The following is a 19,352-nucleotide window of genomic DNA, read 5'->3' as shown; positions in this document are numbered from 1 at the left end:
AGGGGGTTTGGCGTAGATGGGACAGGACAGCACCATGTCACTGAACTGCTCCACTGTCACATTGTCTGTACCTGACAGATCTGTGAGGACAACAGGAGAAGAGGAACAGGAGGAGGAGAGGAATAGACAGGAGGAGGAGAGGAATATTATATTATGATAGGGATCAATAGGGCTTTCCAACTTAATTGAGTGTGTGCTAAGGCATAAATAGATGTATCATGCTATGAATTCTATTGTAAATGTACACTACCGTTCAAAAGTTTGGGGTCACTTAGAAATGTCCTTGTTTTGAAAGAAAAGCACATTTTTGTCCTTTAAAATAACATCAAATTGATCAGAAATACAGTGTAGACATTGTTAATGTTGTAAGTGGCTATTGTAGCTGGAAATTAGATTTTTTTAAATTGATTTTTAATGGAATATCTACATAGGCGTACAGAGGCCCATTATCAGCAACCATCACTCCTGTGTCCCATTGACACGTTGTGTTAGCTAATCCAAGTTCATCATTTTAAAAGGCTAATTGATCACCAGAAAACCCTTTTGCAATTATGTTAGCACAGCTGAAAACTGTGGTACTGATTAAAGAAGCAATAAAACTGGCCTTCTTTAGACTAGTTGAGTGTCTGGAGCATCAGCATTTGTGGGTTCGATTACAGGCTCAAAATGGCCAGAAACAAAGACTTTCTTCTGAAACACGTCAGTCTATTATTGTTCTGAGAAATGAAGGCTATTCCATGCGAGAAATTGCCAAGAAACTGAAGATCTCGTACAGAGCTGTGTACTACTCCCTTCACAGAACAACGCAAACGGTCTCTAACCAGAATAGAAAGAGGAGTGGAAGGCCACGGTGCACAACTGAGCAAGAGGACAAGTACATTTTTGAGAAACAGACGCCTCACAAGGCCTCAACTGGCAGCTTCATTGAATAGTACCGCAAAACACCAGTCTCAACGTCAGCAGTGAAGAGGTAACTATGGGATGCTGGCCTTCTAGGCAGAGTTCCTCTGTCTCTGTGTTCTTTTGCCCATCTTAATCTTTTCTTATTATTGACCAGTCTGAGATATTGCTTTTCTTTGCAACTCTGCCTAGAAAGCCAGCATCCTGGAGTCACCTCTTCACCGTTGACGTTGAGACTGGTGTTTTAGAACACGAGTGAGTACAATTGAGAAAGCACTCATGCTTAATTCCCTCATATTCTGATCCATGCTTCCTAAGAATGAGGACTGAAAATGAGGACTCGGAGTATGATAGATGTCTGTCCATCAGTACTCACAGTGGACAATCAGCATCACAGAGGCTTTGACGCTGGGATCTCTCTTTAGCTGGCAGGTGAAGGTGACCTGGTGGTCGGCCTGGGACACGTCCTGTACACACAGACCGCTGACATTCACCCTGTTCCCCTCGCCTAGGTTAACCTGAAGAAGGCACAAGCCCAAACGTATGCATATGGTTTAATAACACGTTGCTACTATGAGTTAAAGAAAATAAACACAAAGATGAAATAGCTTTTTTTTTCATGTGTTAGATTTCTTGTTCCAAGCACCCTTACTACTTGTTTACAGAAGAAGATTTAGAGTTGAGAATGTTCCCTTCCTTTACTGAGACTAACCTGCAGCTCTTAGACCACACATAGCATGTTAAACCTGGAGCCTGACACATGGTTCATAACAACTGGACCATTGTCATTTAGTTCTATTACTAGTGAGGATTAGGGTAGATTTATAGGACTATTGTTTAACACTTATTGTACACTTTTTTCCACCTTCTAATATTTAATGGATTGAACTTGAATATGAAAACTTTCAGGATGAATCAAACAACTGTTTTTAATTCATCAATATATTTTGTGAGTAAAGGATCTCCAAGACTGTTTTTTTTATGATTCATACATACTTTCCCAACTCAGAAATGTACCTAAATAATCTACAGGATCAGAGAGTTTTTAAATCTACCATTTGGTGCTGAAACTGAGAGGAATATGCATATATTTACATGGCTTTCTTTCTCCATGTGTATTCTAGTTTGCCGACAAATTTCAAATTACAGATACACCATATTTCAAGGGATGGCTTATGATAAATGTACTGAAAACCCAAATGAATGAAAACTCCACGAGAAAATCTGTTGGCTAACAAGTGGGAGGATTTTCAGCGGTTGAATGAAATGTATTCAGCATGTGCAAGGGAACCACGCCTGCAAAGCCCATTACCATAGCCATGGGAAAATCTGAATTAAACACATATGAATAAAAATAATAATATTTGAAAATATATTTTCTCTCACAAAAGTAGTGCACAGGGCCTTTACTAGTCCTGTATTCGTGGACCGATGTAGCAGGGGCTAAAAATTATAATTCTGCATCCCCCTGTGAGAAGATCGCAGCACCCCCACCCCCAAAAATCTTCCCGTGGCTATGCCTGTTATTTATCTGTATAAGTTAAGTCTGAATACCAACTACATTTCCTAAGTCAGAATCGGGCCCTTACAGTACATCCAAGACAAGAGAACATATAATTTGTTATGGTACTATTATAAAAACACCAGACATGATTACTGTACATGGGTGTTTTTAATGTACTGTACTTACAGTAGCTTTTTATTTCTGTTTGTCATTTATATCATCTGAATATGACATGCTGTATAATTTATGGAAAATACTATAATTTGGTTGGGTGACTCGTGTTGGCTTTCCTCCAAGGCTTTTATTCTTCTGTTCTATTTTGTTTGTGTTTCCTGTTTAACTCGGTTTACTGCATACACAACTCAGACATGAAACATACCCATCTATAACAGGGTAAATACATTTTACACCAAGCACTGGTACTCAATGTGCTGGAAAAACATTGTGTTAGTGCAGAAAGGGGATAGTTTCCTTGTGGAGAGGTAGATATCAGTAGTGTTTTTTGGAAGGAAGGAGGGTTGTTTTTTATTGACCTGCTGCTAGTTGACACAAACAGCCCAGGAAGAGAAGCGGGGGAAGGGCTCTTACCAGGGGGTTTATTTTCATCCTGACGGCTGAGACCTAGAGGAGGAAGCCAGGGGACAATAATATGTCATAGCTGCAGTGCCTGTGGTCAAGTGGTAATACTGCCAGCTCTTAGCATATCAGCTGTATAATGACCATGGAGACCCGAGGGTTTGATTCCCACGCTGCATCCAATCTTCCCACTGTGTCTCCTCTTCACATATCTCTGTTCCTGTGTTTCTAAGCTGTCCAAACAAGAGAGAGAGAGAGAGAGAGAGAGAGGCGAGGAGAGCAGGGTTATGAAGTGCCATCATCAGTCCAGGAGATTGTGAACTACACGATAACAGATGGGCATCAGAGGGGAAACAACAAGATGACAAGTGACACAGCACATTATGTTTGATGTGGCCTGATGGATTTAGTCAGGCTTGGTCCAGAGACTGACACAGTACACTCTCCCCATAGGAGAAACCTTTGAAGAACCCCTTTTGGTTGGAGGTAGAACCATTTTGGCTTTCACGTAGAAGGGTTCTACATGGTACCCAAAATGGTTCTACCTGGAACCAAAAAGGGTTCTCCTATCAGGGACAGCTGAAGAACCCTTTTGGAACCTTTTGATAACTGTTGAGATTTTAGACAGCTTTCATCCCTCCAGGTATTTACAGCCCTGTTGCCCCCTCCAGTGCTGAGATAGTGGGAGTGCAGTTAGATATTACATCTCCCTGTCACTGTCATCAGTTCTCTCTACCTGATAGGTGTCTTCATAGTTTGTGGGTGTGTCTACTGGTTTTGGTTTGTAATTCTCCTCCATAAACGAACTTCAGACAACAGTCACGTTTCCATAAAGTGTTTATGAGAATATGCGGATATATTCCATCCATAAGATATATTTTTCCCATTTGCATTACCGTCTGCTGTCGCAGTGTTACAGATAGCCAGGTAAATGAAGCAGGCTGGATCTTCTATTGCTTTATGCCAGTGTACTGACCGGGTGATCTTTGCTGCTCTGACAAGGGAGATTGTCAGACACTTTAACATTTGATGCTACATCCTTCACAATGATAGACACACATCTAGTTGAATAGTTTGAACTTGACTTTGCAGTTGAGGTGGATTGCTTGGTCAGAAGCTAAGATTGTTGTCATAAAAATATTATCAACAATCACTGTATGCTCTTAATCACCTATCTCATTTCTTTTCACGTTGAGGAAAGAGGATGATGATAAGGTTAATTGCATGTATGTAAATCATTATGTTTCTCTCTGTTGGCACTCCCCATCCATTTGATACAAACAAAGCATAAATACCCAACAAGTATTAGTCATTCAGTTAAAAGACCTGCAATAGAAATACTGGTGTTTATTGGTCTGTATCTCTTCCAGCTTGGTCCTTGTTGAATGCCAAGAGTGTGCAAAGCTGTCATCAAGGCAAATAAAAATAAAGAAAAACCCTTGAATAAGTAGAGATTGTCCAAACCTTTGACTGGTACTGTATTTTGGGTTGAATGTGTTGTTCTGTTCATCTGAGTCCTTCTATTATGCAATGACAAGGCACTTGAGATGCTTCACGCTTGTATTTAATATGTAAGCCTTTTGGGATGTTGAAACTTTGCGTTGGTGACCTGCTGACCAGAGCAGTGCTTACACAGCTGCAGAGGAGCTGTCTGGCTGACAGTGACAGGGGAGTTACAGCACAGTCCCAACAGTAACACTATTGAGGACTGAGAGGGGACACACACAGACACAGAGGCTGGGATGGAAGACTCTGGGCCTACACTGGCATCTGGGCCCACTTCTAATTCTAATTTACCTATAATGGAGGAGTCTAGTGACAAACTGTTCTGCTGCCGCTGGGTAAGACACAGAATCCCCCTGGCACACAGAGAGGAGTTCTACCACATTCTCCGCATGACTGGACCCTTGGTAAGGACTGGCACTGCCCACCTAGCCTGTTGTGTGTTATTGTGTGTTTCCCAAATGGCACCATATACTCCTTATATAGAACACTACTTTTGACCAGGTAGTGCATTATAAAGGGAATATAGGGTGCTATTTGGGACACAACTATTGGGTGGCCCTGTTTGGAGTGGATAGCTCCAAACAGGCTACAGGATGTACTGTGCAGTGCATACTAATGGCACTATGATTTATTCAAAGTACACTCCGAGGGACACTAAAGCCCATCAGAACTAGTGTTTCAAGTATATTTCTCTTGATTGACTTAGAAGTAATGTCTCTCCCACTGGGCAGAGACGTCAGTTCAGCGTCTAGTTTGGATTTACGGTTTGGTTGAGTTGTCAACTATTGTGAATTCAACGTGAAATCAACAAAACATTTCACCATGTCATTGGGTTTAGGTTCAAAGTGAGGTGAAATGTCTTTACGTTGATGACTTTTAGCAAATCCAATGAGTTTTCAACGTTGATTCACCATCATCACATAGATTCTTGGGTTTTTGCCCAGTGGGGTGTTTGTTATTGTTTATGAGTGTTTTCTTCCTCTAGCTGCTGTCTCGAATCCTAAACTACCTGCTTCCGTTTGTCATCACTATGTTCTGTGGTCGCCTGGGGAATGCAGTGTTAGCTGGCTATGGCCTGGCCTGCGCGGTGAGTCAATCCTCTGGCTATGTTGTGTACTCTGCTGGGATCTATCAGCTGAGATAAGAAAATGTCTCCTCTGTATGTGGTTGGAGAGGAAAGGAGGGAGAATGGAAAAAAATATTACAACATCACCTCAGGTCCCTACAGATTCTGGTATTCCTTTGAAGAACCACAAGGAAGGGGATAGTAATAATCAATAATCAATTATCATAAAAAACCATCAACATACTGTAAGAATGTGAATCTTAATGTAATCGTGTGCTGTAAATGTGTTTGATGGTCTTCTTCAGACTATTAATGTTACGACTGCAGCAACAGGAGGTGGACTTGCCTTAGCATGTGACACTTTGGTATCTCAGGTATGTACATGTATATGAAACATGCAGTAGTTGAAGTATACGTTCCTGTTGAAATATATGCAACTGTCACAGTCTGTGACCCTAACGATAATGTCTTATGTCATTCACTCTGTGTGTGTGTGTGTGTGTGTGTGTGTGTGTGTGTGTGTGTGTGTGTGTGTGTGTGTGTGTGTGTGTGTGTGTGTGTGTGTGTGTGTGTGTGTGTGTGTGTGTGTGTGTGTGTGTGTCTGTGAGTGTCTGTGTGTGTCTGTGTCTGTGTGTGTGTGTGTGTCTGTGTGTGTGTCTGTGGGTCTGAGCAGACATTTGGTGGTAAGAACCTGCAGCGTGTGGGGGTGATTCTCCAGAGGAGTGTGTTGATCCTGCTGCTCTTCTGTCTCCCCTGCTGGGCCATGCTCCTCAACACCCAGTCTATCCTGCTGGCTCTGGGCCAGGAGCCTGAAGTGGCCAGGTAACACCTACAGTGTCAAAATCAAATCAAGTCAATGCTATTTTTTAAAATGTATTTCACCTTTATTTAACCAGGTAGGCCAGTTGAGAACAAGTTTTCATTTTCAACTGCGACCTGGCCAAGATAAATCAAAGCAGTTCGACACAAACAACAACACAGAGTTACACATGGGATAAAGAAACGTACAGTTATTAACACAATAAAAAAATCTATATACAGTGAGTGCAAATGTAGTAAGATTAGGGAGGCAAGGCAATAAATAGGCCATAGTGGCGGAATAATTACAATTTAGCAATTAAACACTGGCGTGATAGATTTGCAGAAGATGAATGTGCAAGTAGAGATACTGGGGAGCAAAGGAGGGAAAAAATAACAATATGGGGTTAAGGTAGTTGGGTGGGCTATTTACAGATGTGCTGTGTACAGGTGCAATGATCGGTAAGCTGCTCTGACAGCTGATGCTTAAAGTTAGTGAGGGAAATACAATACTGCAGCTTCAGTGATTTTTGCAATTTGTTCCAGTCATTGGCAGCAGAGAACTGGAAGGAAAGGCGGCCAAACGAGGAGTTTGCTTTGGGGATGACCAGTGAAATATACCTGCTGGAGCGCGTGCTACGGGTGGGTGTTGCTATGGTGACCAGTGAGCTGAGATAAGACGGGGCTTTACCTAGCAAAGACTTATAGATGACCTGGAGCCAGTGGGTTTGGCGACGAATATGTAGCGAGGGCCAGCCAACGACTGCATACAGGTCGCAGTGGTGGGTAGTATATGGGGCTTTGGTGACAAAACGGATGGCACTGTGATAGACTACATCCAATTCTCTGAGTAGAGTGTTGGAGGCTATTTTGTAAATTACATCGCCGAAGTCAAGGATCGGTAGGATAGTCAGTTTTACGAGGGTATGTTTGGCAGCATGAGTGAAGGATGCTTTGTTGCGAAATAGGAAGCCGATTCTAGATTTAATTTTGGATTGGAGATGCTTAATGTGAGTCTGGAAGGAGAGTTTAGAGTCTAACTAGACACCTAGGTATTTGTAGTTGTCCACATATTCTAAGTCAGAACCGTCCAGAGTAGTGATGCTAGTCGGGCAGGTACAGGCAGTGATCGGTTGAAGAACATGCATTTAGTTTTACTTGCATAAGAGCAGTTGGAGGCCACGGAAGGAGAGTTGTATGGCATTGAAGCTCGTCTGGAGGTTTGTTAACACAGTGTCCAAAGAAGGGCCAGATGTATACAGAATGGTGTCGTCTGCGTAGAGGTAGATCAAAGAATCACCAGCAGCAAGAGCGACATCATTGATGTATACAGAGAAAAGAGTCGGCCCGAGAAATGACCGCGTACATATCGGTCGCAAACACATATTTTGCAGATGTTATTGCAGGTGCAGCGAAATTATTATGGATCTAGCTCCAACAGTGCAGTAATACCTAACAATATAAAGCAATACACACAAATTCCACCAAATTAAAAGAAAGGAATCAAGAAATATCAGAACAAGCAATGTCAGAGTCCAGAATATAAATATATATGTATATGCTGGCGTGTATAGATAGTATTGATAGTATATGAATAGAGAAGGTGTGCACAGCAGTATTTATATAGGATGAGCATTGACTAGAATACACTATATACATATGAAGTGGGTAAAGCAGTAATGTACAGTACCAGTCAAAAGTTTATACATTTGAAGGTCAGTCAATGTGGAACATTTCAAGAACTTTGAAAGTTTCTTCAATTGTAGTCGCAAAACCCATCAAATGCTATGATGAAACTGTCTCTCATGAGGACCGCCACAGGAAAGGAAGACCCAGAGTTACCTCTGCTACAGAGGATAAGTTCATTAGAGTTACCAGCCTCAGAAATTGCAGCCCAAACGAATGCTTCACAGAATTCAAGTAACAGACACATCTCAACATCAACTGTTCAGAGGAGACTGCATGAATCAGGCCTTCATGGTCGATTTACTGCAAAGAAACCATTTCTAAGGGACACCAATAAGAAGAAGAGACTTGCTTGGGCCAAAAAACACAAGCAATTGCGATTAGACCGGTGGAAATCTGTTTTGGACTGAGTCCAAATTTGAGATTTTTGGTTCCAACCACTGTATCTTTGGGAGACGCAGAGTAGCTGAACGGATTATCTCTGTATGCGTGGTTCCCACCGTGAAGCATGGAGGAGGTGTGATGGTGTGGGGGTGCATTGCTGGTGACACTGTCAGTGATTTATTTAGAATTCAAGGCACACTTAACCAGCATGGCTACCACAGCATTCTACAGGGATATACCATCCCATCTTGTTTGTGCTTATTGGGACTAACATTTGTTTTTCAATAGGAAAATGTCCCAAAACACACCTCTAGTCTATGTAAGGGCTATTTGACCAAGAAGGAGAGTGATGGAGTACTGCATCAGATGACCTGGCCCCCACAATCACCCGACCTCAACCCAATTGAGATAGTTTGGGATGAATTGGAACGAGGAGTAAAGGAAAAGCAGTGCTAGGCATATGTGGGAACTCCTTCAAGACTGTTGGAAAAGCAAAAGCTGTCTTTTTTTAACCTTTCTTTAACTAGGCAAGTCAGTTAAGAACAAATTGTTATTTACAATGACGGCTTACCCCAGCCAAACCCTAACGACAATGGGCCAATTGTGCGCCACCCTATGGGACTCCAAATCACAGCCAGTTGTGATACAGCCTGGAATTGAAACAGGATCTGTAGTGACACCTCTAGCACTGAGATGCAGTGCCTTAGACCGCTGCACCACTCAGGAACCCCAGTCATCAAGGCAAAGGGTGGCTACTTTGAAGAATCTCAATATAAAATATATTTTGATATGTTTAACACTTGTTGTTCCTGATCAGGTCACATGGTCAGGAAAAATATGAGGCCCTACTCACACTGTATGACTCAGACCAGAGCTAAGCACAGATACAGCCGATGCACGGTGCCGTGCCTCTGATGCTGGGTAAAGATATGTGCTTGTTTGTATGCTAGTTGGGGAGACCATAACTCTTCATTCTCTTAGCTGCAGTAACACCATTTCTGGCTGCTCTCAGCATCAAATGTGGCAACCTGCAATTCCACAAACACTCCATTCAGTGGAAACGCCAGCAATGTTTTCACAGCCAATTGACTTACTCAATGAGATGTACAGATTGCTGTTCGTTTCTAGACGCAATCAACATTTTGACACTGCTGCCTGAATAGGGGATTTTTATGGACAACATAATGGTAAATGGATAGAGTGTAGCAGTATGTGGTGTGTATAGGGTCAATACATGGAAGCATGTGTAGTAATTTAGTGTGATTTAACAGTGAATATATGCTCTGTACTTTAGGATAGCACAGCTGTATGTCATCGCCTACCTACCTGCAGTGCCAGTGAGTTGTCTATTTTATCAAACACCCACTTGTTTAGAGTGTCTTCAATTTAGTCTGTTTTCAACTCGCCGGCTCCATTAACCTATCCTTATTAGATGAATAGTACATTTAATGTTTTCTCATTAAATTGCATTAAACATCCTCTCCTCCCTGTCTTTGTAATTTACTCTGTATCTCTTTATTTTAGGCTATTTTCCTGCATCAACTTCAGGCTTCTTATCTCCAAAACCAGGTACACTGACCGTGCTGCTGGGCTACAAATGACTTGTTTTGTTTCTCACACCTCATCGCATCCATAGAAATAAGAATGAATAGAATGGCCTTGGAAGCTCTTACCCTGGCAATTGACTGGTAAATTCATAGGTACACTCGCAACGGCTGCCCGATATTGTAATGCAATAATTTTCATGTTATTTTGGAATGTTCTATCAAGTGATGCTGGATTACCATGGTAATGTAGCATGTTCATTCAAATGATGCTAACTGATGTGGCTCATGTTTTTTTTTGTAAAATCAGTTGAGTTGACTCAACAAATCACAGCACAGATTGAAGGGTACACTTCCTGATTTTACTTCCTGGCATGGGTACACTCAAAATGGCTGCCAGTCCACCCATTATGCCATCAATGACTTATATGGAGATGCCCTTTCTATTCATTCTTATTTCTATGATGGCATCCTCATCCCAGTCTCTTGTATATCATCTGGGTTAAGGAGTAAGACAATCATAGGTGTGAATCTGATGTTTATAATCATATCAACGAGTGTGTTTCTGTGCTTAGGGGATAATACTGCCTCAGATGTACACAGCAGCAGCGGCCAACATCGCCAACGTGGTGACAAACTATATCCTGCTCTACTGGATGGACCTGGGAGTTGTGTAGGTGTGCTCACACAATACACATTGATAACAGTGCTATATTCTTAACAGTCACTAACATAGTCAGAGTATCAAGTATTTACCAGTAAGTATGCAATGCTCATTATCATTTCATGGAGTGTGTTTTTGTTTGTTTGTTTGTGTGTGTTTGTTTTCTAGAGGGTCGGCAGCAGCTAATACGCTTTCCCAACTCTACATATGTTCCTTCTTATTTGCTTACATTTGTTGGAAGAAGCTACATGTGAAAACATGGGGAGGTAATAGAACGTCCACATCTCTGTGACTGTGCCTGATGAATGTGACCCACTGAAATCGACTGGTTTGTGTTGGGATGAACAGGCCATTGTCTCTCCCTACAGGCTGGACTACAGAAGCACTGCAGGAGTGGGGCTCTTATATGAAACTAGCCATCCCCAGTACACTGATGCTGTGTTTCGAATGGTGGATCTATGAGCTTGGGGGGTTCCTTGCAGGTACATTTCAGCTCTTAAGGTTAACACCAATGAACCAATGAACAGTCAATCAATCAATCAATCAAGTTTATTTTATATAGCCCTTCGTACATCAGCTAATATCTCGAAGTGCTGTACAGAAACCCAGCCTAAAACCCCAAACAGCTAGTAATGCAGGTGTAGAAGCACGGTGGCTAGGAAAAACTCCCTAGAAAGGCCAAAACCTAGGAAGAAACCTAGAGAGGAACCAGGCTATGAGGGGTGGCCAGTCCTCTTCTGGCTGTGCCGGGTGGAGATTATAACAGAACTATGCCAAGATGTTCAAAAATGTTCATAAGTGACAAGCATGGTCAAATAATAATCATGAATAATTTTCAGTTGGCTTTTCATAGCCGATCATTAAGAGTTGAAAAACAACAGGTCTGGGACAGGTGGCGGTTCCATAACCGCAGGCAGAACAGTTGAAACTGGAATAGCAGCAAGGCCAGGTGGACTGGGGACAGCAAGGAGTCACCACGCCCGGTAGTCCCGACGTATGGTCCTAGGGCTCAGGTCCTCCGAGAGAAAGAAAGAGAGAAGGAGAAAATTAGAGAGAGCCAAGATTTTCAAAATGTTCATAAATGACAAGCATGGTCAAATAATAATCAGGAATAAATCTCAGTTGGCTTTTCATAGCCGATCATTAAGAGTTGAAAACAGCAGGTCTGGGACAGGTAGGGGTTCCGTAACCGCAGGAAGAACAGTTGAAACTGGAATAGCAGCAAGGCCAGGCGGACTGGGGACAGCAAGGAGTCATCATGCCTGGTAGTCCTGACGTATGGTCCTAGGGCTCAGGTTCTCAGAGAGAGAGAAAGAAAGAGAGAACGAGAGAATTAGAGAGAGCATACTTAAATTCACACAGGACACTGGATAAGACAGGAGAAGTACTCCAGGTATAACCAACTGACCCTAGCCCCCCGACACAAACTACTGCAGCATAAATACTGGAGGCTGAGACAGGAGCGGTCAGGAGACACTGTGGCCCCATCCGAAGATACCCCCGGACAGGGCCAAACAGGAAGGATATAACCCCACCCACTTTGCCAAAGCACAGCCCCCGCACCACTAGAGGGATATCTTCAACCACCAACTTACAATCCTGAGACAAGGCCGAGTATAGCCAACAAAGATCTCCACCACAGCACAAACCAAGGGGGGGCGCCAACCCAGACAGGAAGATCACGTCAGTAACTCAACCCACTCAAGTGACGCACCCCTCCTAGGGACGGCATGAAAGAGCACCAGTAAGCCAGTGACTCAGCCCCTGTAATAGGGTTAGAGGCAGAGAATCCCAGTGGAGAGAGGGGAACCGGCCAGGCAGAGACAGCAAGGGCGGTTCGTTGCTCCAGAGCCTTTCCGTTCACCTTCACACTCCTGGGCCAGACTACACTCAATCATATGACCTACTGAAGAGATAAGTCTTCAGTAAAGACTTAAAGGTTGAGACCGAGTCTGCGTCTCTCACATGGGTAGGCAGACTGTTCCATAAAAATGGAGATCTATAGGAGAAAGCCCTGCCTCCCGCTGTTTGCTTAGAAATTCTAGGGACAATTAGGAGGCCTGCGTCTTGTGACCGTAGCGTACGTATTGGTATGTACGGCAGGACCAACTCGGAAAGATAGGTAGGAGCAAGCCCATGTAACGCTTTATAGGTTAACAGTAAAACCTTGAAATCAGCCCTTGCCTTAACAGGAAGCCAGTGTAGGGAAGCTAGCACTGGAGTAATATGATCAAATTTCTTGGTTCTAGTCAGGATTCTAGCAGCCGTATTTAGCACTAACTGAAGTTTATTTAGTGCTTTATCCGGGTAGCCGGAAAGTAGAGCATTGCAGTAGTCTAACCTAGAAGTAACAAATGCATGGATTAATTTTTCTGCATCATTTTTGGACAGAAAATTTCTGATTTTTGCAATGTTACGTAGATGGAAAAAAGCTGTCCTTGAAACAGTCTTGATATGTTCGTCAAAAGAGAGATCAGGGTCAAGAGTAACGCCGAGGTCCTTCACAGTTTTATTTGAGACGACTTTACAACCATCAAGATGAATTGTCAGATTTAACAGAAGATCTCTTTGTTTCTTGGGACCTAGAACAAGCATCTCTGTTTTGTCCGAGTTTAAAAGTAGAAAGTTTTCAGCCATCCACTTCCTTATGTCTGAAACACAGGCTTCTAGCGAGGGCAATTTTGGGGCTTCACCATGTTTCATTGAAATGTACAGCTGTGTGTCATCCGCATAGCAGTGAAAGTTAACATTATGTTTTCGAATAACATCCCCAAGAGGTAAAATATATAGTGAAAACAATAGTGGTCCTAAAACGGAACCTTGAGGAACACCGAAATGTACAGTTGATTTGTCAGAGGACAAACCATTCACAGAGACAAACTGATATCTTTCCGACAGGTAAGATCTAAACCAGGCCAGAACTGGTCCGTGTAGACCAATTTGGGTTTCCAGTCTCTCCAGAAGAATGTGGTGATCGATGGTGTCAAAGGCAGCACTAAGGTCTAGTAGCACGAGGACAGATGCAGAGCCTCGGTCTGACGCCATTAAAAGGTCATTTACCACCTTCACAAGTGCAGTCTCAGTGCTATGATGGGGTCTAAAACCAGACTGAAGCATTTCGTATACATTGTTTGTCTTCAGAAAGGCAGTGAGTTGCTGCGCAACAGCTTTTTCTAAAATTTTTGAGAGGAATGGAAGATTCGATATAGGCCGATAGTTTTTTATATTTTCCGGGTCAAGGTTTGGCTTTTTCAAGAGAGGCTTTATCACTGCCACTTTTAGTGAGTTTGGTACACATCCGGTGGATAGAGAGCTGTTTATTATGTTCAACATAGGAGGGCCAAGCACAGGAAGCAGCTCTTTCAGTAGTTTAGTAGGAATAGGATCCAGTATGCAGCTTGAAGGTTTAGAGGCCATGATCATTTTCATCATTGTGTCAAGAGATATAGTACTAAAACACTTAAGTGTCTCTCCCGATCCCAGGCCCTGGCAGAGCTGTGCAGATCCAGGACAGCTAAGCCCTGGAGGAATACGCAGATTCAAAGAGGAGTCCGTAATTTGCTTTCTAATGGTCATGATCTTTTCCTCAAAGAAGTTCATGAATTTATTACTGCTGAAGTGAAAGCCATCCTCTCTTGGGGAATGCTGCTTTTTAGTTAGCTTTGCAACAGTATCAAAAAGAAATTTTGGATTGTTCTTATTTTCCTCGATTAAGTTGGAAAAGTAGGATGATCGAGCAGCAGTGAGGGCTCTTCGGTACTGCACGGTACTGTCTTTCCAAGCTAGTCGGAAGACTTCCAGTTTGGTGTGGCGCCATTTCCGTTCCAATTTCCTGGAAGCTTGCTTCAAAGCTCGGGTATTTTCTGTATACCAGGGAGCTAGTTTCTTATGACAAATGTTTTTCGTTTTTAGGGGTGCAACTGCATCTAGGGTATTGCGCAAGGTTAAATTGAGTTCCTCAGTTAAGTGGTTAACTGATTTTTGTCCTCTGACGTCCTTGGGTAGGCAGAAGGAGTCTGGAAGGGCATCAAGGAATTTTTGTGTTGTCTGAGAATTTATAGCACGACTTTTGATGCTCCTTGGTTGGGGGCTGAGCAGATTATTTGTTGCGATTGCAAACGTAATAAAATGGTGGTCCGATAGTCCAGGATTATGTGGAAAAACATTAAGATCTACAACATTTATTCCATGGGACAAAACTAGGTCCAGAGTATGACTGTGGCAGTGAGTAGGTCCAGAGACATGTTGGACAAAACCCACTGAGTCGATGATGGCTCCGAAAGACTTTTGGAGTGGGTCTGTGGACTTCTCCATATGAATATTAAAATCACCAAAAATTAGAATATGATCTGCTATGACTACAAGGTCTGATAGGAATTCAGGGAACTCAGAGAGGAACGCTGTATATGGCCCAGGAGGCCTGTAAACAGTAGCTATAAAAAGTGATTGAGTAGGCTGCATAGATTTCATGACTAGAAGCTCAAAAGACGAAAACGTCTTTTTTTTTTTTGTAAATTGAAATTTGCTATCGTAAATGTTAGCAACACCTCCGCCTTTGCGGGATGCACGGGGGATATGGTCACTAGTGTAACCAGGAGGTGAGGCCTCATTTAACACAGTAAATTCATCAGGCTTAAGCCATGTTTCAGTCAGGCCAATCACATCAAGATTATGATCAGTGATTAGTTCATTGACTATGACTGCCTTTGAAGTGAGGGATCTAACATTAAGTAACCCTATTTTGAGATGTGAGGTATCACGATCTCTTTCAATAATGGCAGGAATGGAGGAGGTCTTTATCCTAATAAGATTGCTAAGGCAAACACCGCCATGTTTAGTTTTGCCCAACCTAGGTCGAGGCACAGACACAGTCTCAATGGGTATGGCTGAGCTGACTACACTGACTGTGCTATTGGCAGACTCCACTAAGCTGGCAGGTTGGCTAACAGCCTGCTGCCTGGCCTGCACCCTATTTCATTGTGGGGCTAGAGGAGTTAGAGCCCTAGTCACATTCAACAGTCACATTCAAAAGGCCAAAACAACCATATTTATGTAACATCCACCTCTGCATTCTTCCCCCTCTCTCTTTCCTTCTCTCTTTCTCAGGCATGCTGAGTGAAGTGGACCTGGCTGCTCAACACGTAGTCATAATGCTGGCTTTCATCAACTACATGGTATTGTGTACAGAACTCCTTACACACCCACCCTAACAGTCTTATCATGGAAACCAAACAAAACCCAATGCCCTGGCTATCCAGTCCAAATAAGTTGAAAAATAACTCAAAATTGTAGGCTACAGGTCAAAGTAAAATTTGAGGAGAAAACACACATTAACTTTGTTTGAGGCATGGTTAGACTAAGACAGCAAGCTGTTTATGAGGCATCTAGTTAATGTGTTGTGTTGTGCGGGTAAAGTTCCACCTGGGGATCCAGGCTGCAGCATGTGTTCGTGTGGGGAACGCCCTGGGGGCCGGAGACACAGCTGGGGCCATCCTCACCAGCAAGGTGTCCCTCGCCCTCTCAGGTCAGTCACACACTTCCCCCAGCTCATATGGCCCTTATTTAAACTAATGGTGATCTATGGTGAACTAAATTGACAATAATTACTTTGACAAACTAGTAGTTATTTTGCAGTAGTGCTTGGTCTTTTTCCTCTGTCCCATGCTCTAGGTTCAATGGCAGTAATTCAGGGAATCATGCTGATCTCTACTAAAACAGTAATCGGCTTCATGTTTACTTCTGATGCGTAAGTAGAGTGTACATATATTCAACATAATGATTCAAGTCAAGACAGTCCCAAATTGGAACCTGACCATTTCAATAACCATGCTCTCTTTCCTTTTCAGGCAGATCATAGATCTGGTCTCTCAACTTCTCAACGTGTACTGTGTTCTTCAGTTCTTTGATGGGCTAGTGGTAAGTGCACTCAAGTGGTTTGTAACCATTGAAAAAGTAATAACATTTTATACAATAATACTGCTACAATAAGAACTCATTAATATACAGTGGAATAAGAGAGATAGTCTGTGTAATTTTCCGGGACCCAGGAACATTGGTTGAATGAGTGATAAGACATGAAACCTGGTGACAGCCAGACAACAGTGTTTGTCTCTCTCTGTTAACACCCACTAATCTGAGATTTGTCTGTCTGTCCCAGTGTGTGTGTATGGGAATCATCCTGGGCACGGGCCAACAGAAGATAGCAGCGATGGCTAATCTCATCACCTACTACTGCGTGGGCCTTCCACTGGGCATCTCTTTGATGTTTGCTGCTGGCCTCAGGGTTGTAGGTATGTACTCAGTTCTGAATTTTATGAAAACCAAACACAATTTTAGACATCCTTTTCATGACCAGAGGTCTTTGGTCATTCTTACTGCCTTGCTATATACTTGCAACAGAAGTATGGTTATGATCAAATTCAGAAATGTGGTACAAAAACATTCAGAAAAATAGTTTGCTCTCACTAGCAATTAAGAATCATGAATAGCAGGGCTATTCTGTATTGAAGATGACACAATGTTCTCTGTCCTTGGTCAAAGCTCCTCTCCTCTCCTCTACACAGGGTTCTGGTTAGGCCTGTTAATCTGTGTAATTCTACAGTCCAGCTTCTTCATCACTGTCATCTTCAGGCTCGACTGGAAGAAAATGACAGAGAAGGTACGTCACCAGTGGCTTTTCACTTCCTTATCTGGAACATACAGGGACTCAGGTTGATTGAGAGACAGCCCATACCTCTATCTTTATGGTTACTGTGAAGCATAGTAGTGGCCTGGGGCGGCCTCTATCTTTATGGTTTCTGTGAAGCATAATAGTGGCCTGGGGCGGCCTCTGTCTTTATGGTTTCTGTGGAGCATAATAGTGGCCTGGGGCGGCCTCTATCTTTATGGTTTCTGTGAAGCATAATAGTGGCCTGGGGCGGCCTCTATCTTTATGGTTTCTGTGAAGCATAATAGTGGCCTGGGGCGGCCTCTATCTTTATGGTTTCTGTGAAGCATAATAGTGGCCTGGGGTGGGTGAGGAAAATGTTTGCTGTCAGCATCATGGAGTTGAACTGTTTGTGACAGGCTGTAAAACGAGCTGGAAAGGCTGGACATATGGTGTCAATGAGGAGTATAGTTGCACCAGACCACACAGAGAACAATGGGAGGGTGAGTAGAAAATGTTGCTCAGTCCTATTTTTTATGTTATTTATACTATACTCTCGCAAATAACATTGTTCTAACCCAGATTGTGCCTGCTTCCACACCCAGACAGTGAATGGATACATGTCAGTGAGTGCTGAGGGCCAGGGGGACCTCAGGGGAAGCAATTGGACCCCAGAGGTGCAGAAGGAGGATGGGAGCCCCAGAGCTCTGCTCTCCACCACCCAGCTGGTCCTGAGGAGAGGTCTCACCGTACTGGCTGCCATTGTCATCCTAGCTGTGGGGACCAGTGTCCATCTTCTACTGCCTCTACCAATCAGCTCATGGAGCAATCTGAGTGTAGACTGGAACAACACTACCTTTACCACTACCTACCCCCCTGAACTCGCCCCGTCAACAGTTCTCATCTAGGAGTAATACCTGGGCGACCCAGAACAGACCCTGTAGCAAGACAATTAAGTCATAGTGTGCTGTGTCACTGAATCTGTTATTACACCAATAATTAAACGTGAATCAGCTTTTTCCTGCAATCTAGTGCTATAATCATTATGTATATTTTTATGTATAGGTTATCTATGCATACCTCTTACCTTGTTCAATTGTCATTTTAATTAATGATGCAAATTGATTCTTTAAGAAATGTTATTCCTTCAGTACATTTAGTAATTGCTTGCTTTTCTAAAGTGTAGCAACCTTGGCAGCAGGCATGCCCAGCTAAGATAATTAGACAAGCTACTCTAACTTGATTGATAGTCTGACATGGTTTGTTAGCTACACTCTTCAGCTGTCCCCATAGGAGAACCCTTTGAAGAGCCCCTTTTGGTTCCAGATAGAACCAATTTTGGTTCCAGGTAGAACCCTTTTGGGTTCCATGTAGAGGGTTCTACATAGAACCAAAAAGAGTTCTGCCCCACAAAAAGGGTTCAACTTGGAACCAAAAAGGGTAATCCTATGGGGACAACCTCAGAACCCTTTTGTAATCCTTTTTTCTAAAAGTGTAGGTATGAAGTTGGGAACCTATCTAGCTGGTTAGCTAAAGCCAATTTCAAAAACTTGCTAGGTGGCTAGTATTACAGAGAAACAACAAAGCATTTTAATTTGATATATTCATCAAGAAGGAATCAATAGGCTACACAGCTTGATCAAATTAATTTACAAATATACCCTTCTGCACATCACCGGCAGCTAAAATAAAATCAAAAACTGTGTGTGTCACTCTACTCTCTCTCTCCTCCTCCACTGCATGCAGTAGAGTATCTAGCTTCCTGCTTAGGCATCTCTTTGCTCTGTGCACCTTGGAGGGAACCACTTACTAGGAAGACTAAAGGGGGGTTTGGGCGGTGTACTCTTTTCCTGGTCCAGTCAGTGTGCTCCTCTGTAAAATACCACTGACAGATCTTCTTAGAAATAATTATGGTAAAATGTGGGCTTAAAAATGAAGTTCAGAAATGTATTTAACACCTGAATACTGTAAAAATCGGACAAATCTGAGGGGGCACGTGCCCCCTATGGGCATGACGCCACTGGTTTTGGAATGAATGAATAGAATACAATACAAAAATGTAGGATGGTACAGTGTGA

The 19,352-nt window shown here is 42.8% G+C and overlaps 1 protein-coding gene across 1 annotated transcript; it reads left to right on the top strand.

Moving 5' to 3' along the window:
- Positions 1–4,653: 4,653 nt before the first annotated feature.
- Positions 4,654–18,293, top strand: LOC120028984 (multidrug and toxin extrusion protein 1-like). The gene is made up of 17 exons (XM_038974268.1): positions 4,654–4,890; positions 5,472–5,573; positions 5,858–5,926; positions 6,226–6,374; positions 9,715–9,757; positions 9,945–9,989; positions 10,540–10,637; positions 10,797–10,894; positions 10,997–11,110; positions 15,735–15,802; positions 16,044–16,152; positions 16,299–16,374; positions 16,475–16,544; positions 16,786–16,918; positions 17,192–17,286; positions 17,694–17,777; positions 17,880–18,293. The coding sequence occupies exons 1-17, from the start codon at positions 4,723–4,725 to the stop codon at positions 18,180–18,182; spliced, it is 1,824 nt and encodes a 607-aa protein (XP_038830196.1). The 5' UTR covers positions 4,654–4,722; the 3' UTR covers positions 18,183–18,293.
- The last annotated feature ends 1,059 nt before the right edge of the window (positions 18,294–19,352 follow it).

This window comes from Salvelinus namaycush, chromosome 34 (genome assembly GCF_016432855.1).
Source record: "Salvelinus namaycush isolate Seneca chromosome 34, SaNama_1.0, whole genome shotgun sequence".
Lineage (NCBI taxonomy): Eukaryota > Metazoa > Chordata > Actinopteri > Salmoniformes > Salmonidae > Salvelinus > Salvelinus namaycush.
Note: the sequence above shows the minus strand (reverse complement) of the source record. Positions and strands in the feature narration are given on the sequence as shown.

Coding starts and splice junctions, on each gene's coding strand:
- LOC120028984 (XM_038974268.1), top strand. CDS start 4,723: ATGGAAGACTCTGGGCCTACACTGGCATCTGGGCCCACTTCTAATTCT. Junction 11,111..15,734: donor GCTTGGGGGGTTCCTTGCAG/GTACATTTCAGC, acceptor TCTCTTTCTCAG/GCATGCTGAGTGAAGTGGAC. Junction 16,153..16,298: donor GGTGTCCCTCGCCCTCTCAG/GTCAGTCACACA, acceptor CCCATGCTCTAG/GTTCAATGGCAGTAATTCAG.